The sequence below is a fragment of the Anolis carolinensis genome, unplaced genomic scaffold (genome assembly GCF_035594765.1).
Source record: "Anolis carolinensis isolate JA03-04 unplaced genomic scaffold, rAnoCar3.1.pri scaffold_11, whole genome shotgun sequence".
NCBI lineage: Eukaryota > Metazoa > Chordata > Lepidosauria > Squamata > Dactyloidae > Anolis > Anolis carolinensis.
Genome location: NW_026943822.1, coordinates 15,597,952 through 15,610,226, shown reverse-complemented (window position 1 = coordinate 15,610,226; position 12,275 = coordinate 15,597,952). Strand labels below are relative to the sequence as shown.

The 12,275-nt window shown below is 38.7% G+C and overlaps 1 protein-coding gene across 1 annotated transcript in view; it reads right to left on the bottom strand.

Annotated features, from left to right (window-relative positions):
* The window catches only part of fbn1 (fibrillin 1), a 245,076-nt gene that overhangs the window by 138,614 nt on the left and 94,187 nt on the right, over nt 1-12,275 (bottom strand). The window contains exon 9 of the mRNA XM_062963593.1: nt 4,380-4,505. Within this exon, the coding sequence (XP_062819663.1) occupies nt 4,380-4,505 (126 nt within the window). The remainder of the gene's footprint in view (nt 1-4,379; nt 4,506-12,275) is intronic.

The window sequence follows — 12,275 nt, the reverse complement described above, 5'->3', positions numbered from 1 at the left end:
AAGCACATTTACATTGAAGAAGATGAGATTAATGATTTGATCAGAGTTGGACAGTCTTATCTTCAATTTGAGCTTTATGTAAATATTCAAAATATTTACATATGTAAATATTTTTACATATTACAAAAAAATACATATGTAAATTATTACATGTATTATTTTCCTGTATTTATTATTATTAATATTACATGTATTAGTTTACTCTATTATTATTAAAAGGATACGTAAGCACATTTACATTGAAGAAGATGAGAATAATGATTTGATCAGAGTTGGACAGTCTTATCTTCAATTTGAGCTTTATGTAAATATTCAAAATATTTAAAATATTCAAAATATTCAAAAATATTTACTGATGCCTCAATTAATGTAATTTTATTGGTATCTATTTTTATTTCTGAAATGTACCACCCTCGGCTTATACTGGAGTCAATGTTTTCCCAGTTTTTTGTGGTAAAATTAGGTGCCTCGGCTTATATTCGGGTCGGCTTATACTTGAGTATATACGGTACCTAACATCCCAAAAGAAAAAATGCCTTCTTCTAATAACATGGGCACTGCGGGGTCCCCAAGCTAGTCTATATATATATGAAAGAGTGATGGCATCACGGCGACCCACAAAACAACAAAACTACAGGCCCCCCAACCTCGAAATTTGACAACACAACCCATCATCCACGCCTCTAGGTTGATACAACAAAAAGAAAAGAAAAATAAAGTCCTAATTAGAGAGAGAGGAATAATTGCTTTTATCCAATTGCTGCCAGTTAGAAGGCTAAGCTCCTCCAACTTGGTCTCCTAGCAACCCAATAAAAAATAATAAAAACCACTAAAAAATAATTAAAAACACTAAAGAATTAATACAATAAAATACTATAACAGAAAATAACTAAAAATAATACAAGAAAATAATAAAATATAATAAATAAAAAGATAACTTACAATAAAATTAATTTAAAAAATACAAAAAACATCAAATAAAAATTACACAACAATTTTTAACCAATACCACCACCACTTTGCCACAGCAACGCGTGGCCGGGCACAGCTAGTATATATATGAAAGAGTGATGGCATCACGGCGACCCACAAAACAACAAAACTACAGGCCCCCCAACCTCGAAATTTGACAACACAACCCATCATCCACGCCTCTAGGTTGATACAACAAAAATAAAAGAACAATAAAGTGCTAATTAGAGAGAGAGGAATAATTGCTTTTATCCAATTGCTGCCAGTTAGAAGGCTAAGCTCCTCCAACTTGGTCTCCTAGCAACCCAATAAAAAATAATAAAAAACACTAAAAATTAATACAATTAAATACTATAATAACAGAAAATAACTAAAAATAATACAAGAAAATAATAAAATATAACAAATAAAAATATAACTTACAATAAAATTAATACAAAAATTGCAAATAACGTCAAATAAAAATTACACAACAATTTTTAACCAATACCACCACCACTTTGCCACAGCAACGCGTGGCCGGGCACAGCTAGTATGTTATATAGATAATCCCAATACATTACAGGCTAAATAGGTTGTGTCTAAACTACACAAGTCATTGAAAATAGCCCTGAAAAAATAGGCATCCAAAACAAATCCATTCCAGATTTTGCAGGAAAAAGTCCATGTTACCAAGTTGGTTCTAATCCCATGTCCGTTTTGCTTGTGTTTTCCCCTCAAATGAACTCTTTTGACACAGACTGATAAGCAGAGATTGAGTTTGGAGAGATGCATGTGCACATCGTGTTTCAAACAGACATTGCCCAGACTTAACAAAAGAAAGACATTAAGCCGCAAGAGAGAGATTGTTATAATCTGCTCCTTTTGCGAAAGGGAGTGGTTATTACTTCCTGCCGTCGTCTCTATTCTCCCCTGAATACTTTTTTCTTCTCTTATTACATCTGTTAATATATCCCCTTGTAGAGCAGCCAAGCCTTAGCAAATGAGCATGAATCATTATTCTCACAGTATATTCTCTTTCGACATCGTTCCTATTATTAGTTTTAAAATGCATATAACTTTGAATAATCTTTAATGCAGAAGTTTTAGCGTGGGCTGCAGTGAGTTTTCCAGGCTGTACACAGCCATGTTCCAGAAGCACTCTCTCCTGACGTTTCGCCCACATCTATGGCAGGCATCCTCAGGGCTTGTGAGGTCTGTTGGAAACTAGGCAAGTGGGGTTGAAATATCTGTGGAATAATGTCCAGGGTGGGAGAAAGAACTCTTGTCTGTTTGAGGCAAGTGTGAATGTTGCAATTGGCCAGCTTGATTAGCATCGAGTAGCTATGAAGCGAGGGTATCTGCATAGAGGTAGCCTGGTCTCTTTATACATATACGGTATATACTCGAGTATAAGCCTAGTTTTTCAACACTTTTTAAAGACTGAAAATGCCCCCCTCGGCTTATACTCGGGTGAGGGTCCTGGTTGGCTTATATTTGCGTCAGCTTATACTCGAGAATATATGGTACATTTATTATTTTTCTCTATTATTATTGGTATTATTACATTATTATTATTCTCTATTATTGTTGCTACTATTACATTTATTTTACTCTATGTATTATTATTATTATTATTGGGTTGTTGTATGTCTTTCGGGCTGTGTGGCCATGTTCCAGAAGCATTCTCTCCTCAGAGGATGCCTGCCATAGATGTGGGCGAAACGTCAGGAGAGAATGCTTCTGGAACATGGCCACACAGCCCGAAAGACATACAACAACCCTGTGATCCTGGCCATGAAAGCCTTCGACAACACATTATTATTATTATTTATACATTTATTATTTCACTCTGATCTTATTATTATTATTATTATTATTATTATTATTATTATTATTATTTTGAATGCAATTTTTTATCCTGTATTTTTGTTTTAATTGATATGTTGTATTGCTGTTTTATCTTTTTATAGTGTGATTTGTATTGAGTTGCCTATGTTTTGTTCTATGTTGCTTGGGCCTCTACCCCATGTAAGCCGCCCCAAGTCCCCACTGGGAGATGGTGGCGGGGTATAAATAAAGTTTATTTAAAATTATTATTATTATTATTATTATTATTATTATTATTATTGCATGTATTATTTTCCTGTATTTTTTATTATTATTATTATTATTATTATTATTATTATTATTATTATTACATGCATTATTTTACTCTATTATTAAAAGGATACATAAGCACATTTACATTGAAGAAGATGAGAATAATGATTTGATCAGAGTTGGACAGTCTTCTCTTAAATTTGAGCTTTATGTAAATATTCAAAAACATTTAACCTAATGATGCCTTAATTAATGTAATTTTATTGGTATCTATTTTTATTTCTGAAATTTACCACCTTCGGCTTATACTGGAGTCAATGTTTTTCCAGTTTTTTGTGGTAAAATTAGGTGCCTCGGCTTATATTCGAGTCGGCTTATACTCGAGTATATACGGTATTAATAATTAGGAGGCGGCTGCCATCAAACAGTATGTGTCCGTAGATTCTAAATTATCGCGTTTTCCAAAACTTTCATCCATAAAACCATTACTTAGAGTGAATTAGTACAAAGAAGTCTAATCACTACAACCATCACTGAGCCCCCAGTTGTGCAATGGGTTAAACCCTTGTGCCGGCAGGACTGCTGACCTAAAGGTTGCTATACTAATAATACAATATATTGTAGATACATATAATATTGATAATAATATTATAATGTAGTACAATATAATAATAATAATACACTATTATAATTGTATATTATATATTACATGTAATATTACTAATAATATTGCAATATAGTAGTATAGTACAATATAGTAATATATAATGCTTATATTGTGCTATGCTAATACAGTAGAGTCTCACTTATCCAACATAAACGGGCCGTCAGAAAGTTGGATAAGCGAATATGTTGGATAACAAAGAGAGATTAAGGAGAAGCCTATGAAACATCAAATTAGGTTATGATTTTACAAATTAAGCACCAAAACATCATGTTATACAACAAATTTGGCAGAAAAAGTAGTTCAACTTGGAAGCCACCCTGAGTCCCCTTAGGGGTGAGAAGGGCAGGATATAAATGTTGCAAATAAATAAAGAAATAAAAGTTGAGGGGTTTGAATCCGGGGAGCGGGGTGAGCTTCCATCTGTCAGCTCTAGCTTCCCATGCGGGGACATGAGAGAAGCCTCCCACAAGATGATAAAACGTAATAAAAATCCAGGCATTTCCTGGGCAATATCCTTGCAGACAGCCAATTCTCTCACACCAGAAGTGACTTGCAGTTTCTCAAGTCGCTCCTGACATGGAAAAAAAATTCTACTGAGCTTGGTCCCATGTTTTCACAGCTTCATCTACAACATTTACAATTGGCATTCTGTACTCACCAATGCACCTAGAGCCATCTGGGGAGGTGTAGTATCCAGAAGGACATTTGCAAAAATAACTGCTAATGGTATTGGAGCATTCTCCTCCGTCACAGATCCCAGGGATGGCACTGCATTCATCGATATCTACGATTTTAGAAAGAGAAGGAGGTTTGATGCCATTAGTATCATAGTATCAAAACAGAAGCATTGCTCCATAATGGAAGAAGGACTTGGTTAATGATCTGTAATATTCATAATTATTTTAGTACACTATTCTCACCAGATTAAAACAGTGGATGTGGCAGCCATGTCAAAGCAGTGTCCGTAGCATGGCAAACAATAAACAAAATAAAGCATAGTCTTTAGACCAGGGGTCCCCAAACTTTTTAAACAGGGGGCCAGTTCACAATCCTTTGGACTGTTGGAGGGCCAGACTATAGTTGGCCACCGAGCAATAATAATAATAATAATAATAATAATAATAATAATAATAATAATAATAACAACAATAATAAAGAGGGTTGGAAGAGACCCCTTGGGCCATCTAGTCCAACCCCCTTCTGCCTTTGTGCACCGAAAGCAAAAGCAAAGCACCCCTGAAAGATGGCCTCCCAGTCTCAATGTTAATAATAATAATAATAATAATAATAATAATAATAATGAGGGTTGGCCACTGAGCAATAATTAATAATATAATATAATTCTGCCTTTGTGCACCGAAAGCGCAAGCAAAGCACCCCTGAAAGATGGCCTCCCAGTCTCAATGTTAATAATAATAATAATAATAATAATAATAATAATGAGGGTTGGCCATTGAGTCCAATATCCTTCTGCCTTTGTGCACCGAAAGCACAAGCAAAGCACCCCTGAAAGATGGCCTCCCAGTCTCAATGTTAATAATAATAATAATAATAATAATAATAATAATAATAATAATAATAAGGGTTGTAAGAGACCCCTTGGGTCACTTACACCAACCCCGTTCTGCCCTTGTGCCGTGGGGGCCGGATAAATGGCTTTGATGGGCCGCATCCGGCCCCCGGGCCTTAGTTTGGGGACCCCTGCTTTAAACCCTGGTGGCACAGTGTGTTAACGCGCTGAGCTGCTGAACTTGCAGACCAAAAGGTCCCAGGTTCAAATCCCGGGAGCGGAATGAATGCCTGCTGTTAGCCCAGCTCCTGCCAACCTAGCAGTTCGAAAACATGCAAATGTGAGTAGATCAATAGGTACCACCCCAGCGGGAAGGTAACGCTGCCCCATGCAGTCATGCCAGTGGCCACATGACCTGGAGATGTCTATGGACAACACCGGCTCTTCGGCTTAGAAATGGAAAAGAGCATCAACCCCCAGAGTCGGACACGACTGGACTTAACGTCAGGGGAAAACCTTTACCTTTTACCTATCACCTGTCATTAAAATACATCACATTCTACAACAGGTAAAAGTTTTGTTTCATTTTGTTAATGTCTAAATTAGAAAGTTCATCAGTTGTATCTTCTGTGACAGCAATGAAATGAGAGCACTTAAAAAAGATGACAGCAGTATTTATAATAATGTCAACACCAATATAAACAGCGACATGCTGTTTGGTTTAGGCTCAGCCCTAAAATAAAGCCTGGAGATTTGGGTTTAAATAAGCTCTATAAACAGAGGCAATACTAAGTCAAAGATAAACACTGGGGAACTTGAGTCAGAAAATACTTGAAACCTAATCCCTTTACAACTGCACCTCTCCCTCAATTCATTAGTCAGGACTTAATTCATACCCAACATTTCAGTCGTTGCTATTTGATTCCTAATTTGTTGCTATTGGAACATGACTGATAATAGGATCATATTCCAAAGAGCTCCAAATCGTAGAGGATTGTATCCATGAAGAACGCAGCAAGTTGGTCGGATGTTCTTGATTTAGAAATAAACAAAAAGTTCAGGTTGTTAAGGTAAAGGTAAAGATTTTCCCCTGACGTTAAGTCCAGTCGTGTCTGACTCTTGGGGTTGGTGCTCATCTCCATTTCTAAGCCGAAGAGCCGGCGTTGTCCGTAGACACCTCCAAGGTCATGTGGCCGGCATGACTGCATGGAGCGCCGTTACCTTCCCGCCGGAGTGGTACCTATTGATCTACTCACATTGGCATGTTTTCGAACTGCTAGGTTGGCAGGAGCTGGAGCTAACAGCGGCTGCTCACACCGCTCCCGAGGTTTGAACCTGGGACTTTTCGGTCTCCAGCTCAGGTTGTTATGTTCCATATATTCACACTAGTGATTTAAGATTCATCATCATCATCATCACCATCATCATTGTGGTAGTCTACCCAAACAGAGAAACCACAAATATGATTTCCAGATTATCAGTGGCTGCCAAACAATGTGTTGCTGATGTTAATGTTATGATATTTAATACTGATGGTCATCCAAGAAAATGTCTGGTAAAGTCCCATAAGGATGTTGTTGTTGTTTCTGTTGTAGTGTTGTATGCCTTCAAGTCAAGACCCTAAGACAAACTTATCATGAGAGTTTTTTGGAGACTCTGTTCCAAGGTAATTTGTTCCTGCCTTCCTTTGAAGCTGAGATACTGTGACTTGTCCAAAGTCACCCAGAAGGTTTCCATAGCTGAGCAAAGAATCAAACCCTGGTCTTCAAGTGTCCTAGTACAGCACATAAATCAGCATATCATGATGGCTCTCTCTATCTCTCTAAACATATATCCACCATCAAGCAAGCAAGGATAATAATATTCATTAGTACAGTGGGGTTCCCATTCACATCTCCCATAACCATAAACATGTTGCTGCCTAGATCAGTGGTGGGCATTTTATTCAATGGGACTGTACTAAATGTAATTTCATCATTTTGCTTTCTAGCCCAACCTTTCCTTTGGGTGTGATGTAATTATTATAATATGAGCGGTTCCCAACCCGTGGTCTGTGGACCATCAGTGGTCCCCAAGAACTAAAATATGGTCCGCGGTCTCACCCTTACTACATCGTTGCAACGAGAGTGACTGGTCTCGCAAAACCCTCTTATAGTGTCGAGGCAACAGGGATGTCGGGAAGGGAAAAGATGACTACAAAAGGCGCAAAAACAAGCCTCCTGACTGCTGCTTCTCCTCCTCCCCTCCCCTGAGCGGAGCTGTTCCATGTGGTGCCTAGAAGTAGGGGCACCTTGGTGTCTTCATTTTTAAACCTGTTCCTGGGGTTATTTGGGGTCTTGATTTGGAAAATTGTATTGGATTGACCACATCAGCTCTAGATTATTAAATATGGCTTTCTGTGGGTGAGCAAATATCAACTAGGTAAAGGTAAATGTTTCCCCTGACGTTAAGTCCAGTCGTGACCGATTCTAGGGGTTGGTGCTCATCTCCATTTCTAAGCCGAAGAGCCGGCGTTGTCCGTAGACACCTCCAAGCTCATGTGGCCACAGGCATGACTACATGGAACACTGTTACCTTCCCACCGGAGCGGTACCTATTGATCTACTCACATTTGTATACTTTCAAACTGCTAGGTTGGCAGAAGCTGGAGCTAACGGGGTGCTCACTCCGCTCCCCGGATTTGAACCTGGGACCTTTCGGTCTGCAAGTTCAGCATCTCAGTACTTTAACACACTGAGCCACCAGAGGCTCCTCAAATGGCAACTACTGGATGGCATGTGTTCTGTATCAGAAATTAGAGCTGGTGTGGTCTATCCAATGCAATTTTCTGAATCGGCACCCCAAATAACCAAACCAAATCTAAAGTTGACCAAAAACTGATTTGTTACCCTTTTTGTACTAATGTTGGAGAGTCGTCCCTGGTCAAAGTGGTCCCTGGTCAAAAAAAAAAGGTTGGGAACCACTAATCTACAGGTTGTAGAACTAATATTCCCAACAGTCCTAGAAAACACTGCTAACACACAGAAATGGCAAGAATTGTAGTCCAACAACATCTGGAGGCCCACATATTGCCCACTGCAATATAATACAAGTCCACTGGTCCGAATGAGCTCACCATCCAGACTTGCCATATACTTTTTTCTAGAGAATCATATTTGTGTCTATTGCATGTAATTGTTCCTTTAATGGATTAATAAATGTGTTCCTAAAGGCACAGAAGTGTTGGTTGTTAGAATCTCCTTGCCCTTTGCTCTTCTGCAGGGTTCATATCCTTTTTGAAAACCTGCTATAGAATAGCCAATGTCTCCTGAAACTACACTTCTACCTGCTAAATAACTTAAGGGGTACTAGCCAAGGAAGGGATGAAGCGACTTTTGAATGAATTGTTGTCACAACTTCTCGACGTCCTACGAAGCGCTTTCAAACAGAACGTCCATTCATTCCAATTGACGCTCGGTACAGCGTGTACCTCCGAAACATAGTTAGTTGTTCCCTATATGATTCAGACTACGAGAACCTAATTATAGCCGCGGTGCTGTTTGCTCAATTTGTGACGAATGGGGCTCCAGTTCTGCAAACAGGAATGCTTCGAGGAAAATCCAAGTTTGACATCCTAACATACCGTCCATGAAAGGAGAGGATCTGCATTCAAGCAAATAAGTCTCACCTTTCTTTATTCTAGTTTAACATCTTTTTGAATGTGTTGTGGAAGGCTTTCATGGCCAGAATCACTGGGTTGCTGAGAGTTTTCTGACCTGTATGGCCATGTTCCAGAAGCATTCTCTCCTGACATTTCACCCACATAATATCTGAGCCACCCAAATGTGTGTTGGCCGGTGTAGTAGTAGTAGCAGCAGCAACAGCAGCAGCAGCAGCAATAATAATAATAATAATAATAATAATAATAATAATAATAATAATAATAATAAGGACCTCAAGATCGAACTGCAAAGGCTCTGGCACAAACCAGTACAGTTGGTCCCAGTGGTAATCAGCACACTGGGTGCCGTGCCAAAAGATCTCAGCCAGCATTTGGAAACAATAAACATTGACAAAATCACGATCTGTCAACTGCAAAAGGCCACCCTACTGGGATCTGCGTGCATCATCCGAAAATACATCACACAGTCCTAGACACTTGGGAAGTGTTCGACTTGTGATTTTGTGATATGAAATCCAGCATATCTATCTTGTTTGCTGTGTCATAATAAAATAATAATAATAATAATAATAATAATGGGAAGTCTTCGACTTGTGATTTTGTAATATGAAATCCAGCATATCTATCTTGTTTGCTGTGTCATACTATGTTTTCGTGTCAACAACAACAACAACAACAACAATAATAATAATAATAATAATAATAATAATAATAATAATAATAATAAAGGTTTGGATCACTGATGTCGCTATCCCAGGTGACAATCGCATTGACGAAAAACAACAGGAAAAACTCAGCCGATATCAGGACCTCAAGATTGAACTTCAAAGACTCTGGCAGAAACCAGAGCACATTGGGTGCCGTGCCAAAAGATCTCAGCCGGCATTTGGAAACAATAGACATTGAGAAAATTACGATCTGTCAGCTGCAAAAGGCCACCCTACTGGGATCTGCACGCATCATCCGAAAATACATCACACAGTCCTAGACACTTGGGAAGTGTTTGACTTGTGATTTTGTGATACGAAATCCAGCATATCTATCTTGTTTGCTGTGTCATACAATAAAATAACAACAACAACAACAACAACAATAATAAGGACCTCAAGATCGAACTGCAAAGGCTCTGGCACAAACTGGTACGTGCCAAAAGATCTCAGCCGACATTTGGAAACAATAAACATTGACAAAATTACGACCTGTCAACTGCAAAAGGCCACCTAACTGGGATCTGCACGCATCATCCGAAAATACATCAACGCTTGGAAAGTGTTTGACTTGTGATTTTGTGATATGAAATCCAGCATATCTATCTTGTTTGCTGTGTCATACTATGTTGTTGTGTCAATAATAATAATAATACTTCCCATTAGTTTCTATTTTGCTGTTCATGTGAGCAAGTATTGGGTCTGAAGCAGAATTGCAATGTACACACTCAAAAGACACCAGATCCCTCAGCCAACAACAAACTCTAGTTTAATTTGGGGTACATTACACTACAATGTAGATAGATATACAGTAGAGTCTCACTTATCCAAGCCTCGCTTATCCAAGCCTCTGGATAATCCAAGCCATTTTTATAGTCAATGTTTTCAATATATCGTGATATTTTGGTGCTAAATTCGTAAATACAGTAATTATAACATAACATTACTGCGTATTGAACTACTTTTTCTGTCAAATTTGTTGGATAGCATGATGTTTTGGTGCTTAATTTGTAAAATCATAACCTAATTTGATGTTTAATAGGCTTTTCCTTAATCCCTCCTTATTATCCAAGTTATTCGCTTATCCAAGCTTCTGCCAGCCCGTTTAGCTTGGATAAGTGAGACTCTACTGTATTTTCGAGTATAAGCTGACCCAAATATAAGCCAACCAGGACCCTCACCCGAGCATAAGCTGAGGGGGATTTATCAGTCTTAAAAAAGGGCTGAAAAACTAGGCTTATACTGGAGTATGTACAGTATTTTATATGTAACTAGCTGTGCTCGGCCACGCATTGCTGTGGCGTTGTCTGGTGGTGTTGGTGAGAAATGGTTGAGGTAGTGGTGGTATTGAATGTCTGTTGTATGGTTGTCTTTATGTTTAGTATGCATTTGGTCGTTTGTGTACTGTGAAAGTGGTGAGGGTAGAGGGGTCTATGTATTTTATAGGCAGTGTGGAAGAGGCCTAAGTGAGGCCTAACTCTGCCTGTCCCCTGGGCTGAGTGGGTTGCTAGGAGACCAAGTGGGCAGAGCTTAGCCTTCTAACTGGCAGCAAGTGGATAAAAACAATTATTCCTCTCCCTCTAATTAGGACTTTATTTTTCTTTTCTTTTTCTTGTATCAGCCTAGGATGAGGGGTTGTACTGTCAATTTTCAAGGTTAGGGGGCCTTTAGTTTTGTTGTTTTGTCGGTCACCGGGATTCCATCACTCTTTTATATATATAGATGCTAAGTCAGTGGTGCTTGGTTTCTTTCCTGGATGATGTGAGCAGCAAAACAAAGTTAGAGTTGTGTTGTCGAAAGCTTTCAGAATTACTGGGTTACTGTGCGTTTTCTGAGCTGTATGGCTATGTTCCAGAAGCATTGTCTCCTGACATTTTGCCCACATCTATGGCAGGCATCCTTAGAGGTTGTCTGAGGATGTCTGCCATAAATGTGGGCAAAATGTCAAGAGGGAATGCTTCTGAAACATGGCCATGCAGCCCAGAAAATTCACAGCTAAATCGTAGTTGATGTGGATAGGCACGGTGAAGCATGTGTGCCAGTGCTCTGTTAAAATTTATCTTTGAAGCACCTTGACCATCTCCAGGGTATAAAAGCACTTTCATTCAAATGGGATTCCCTTCCCCTCCTTTCCTCAAACAAATCTTAGAATATTCATCTTTTTAATTCCAACTCAGCCCATGCATCTCTCTGGTTGATGCTTACTGATCCCACCTTGTGCCTCTAATCTCCGATAAAAGACCATTTGGCATGGATTCTGCTCTGTAGTTTATTCATCACCATTGCTAATCCAGAACTGTACACGTCCTCGTGGATTTGCTTCGGAGAATGAAGGAAAGTGTTCACCTCTTAGGGTGGAATGGTGCATAAATAAAGTCTAATCCCGGTGAAATTTTGTCGTATCGCAGAGTTTCTTCTGAACGTTCAAGGCCCTTTGAGACAGTGCAAACCGAGCGCCTTATAACAGAGGAAATATTTTTAAAAGCTAGCTAAAATAATAATCTTTATGCAACACTTAGTTGCTTTTATTGTGTCTTATGTAAACCAATTTGCAAAGAATTTGCTCCGGAGAAATGGGCGGCCAGCCAACGCCGCTGAGCAAAAGGAAAATCAAAAGTGGAAATGACTGGATTTGTTGACATTAATGGAGTGTAGCCACAGAGGTGGCTAAATGTG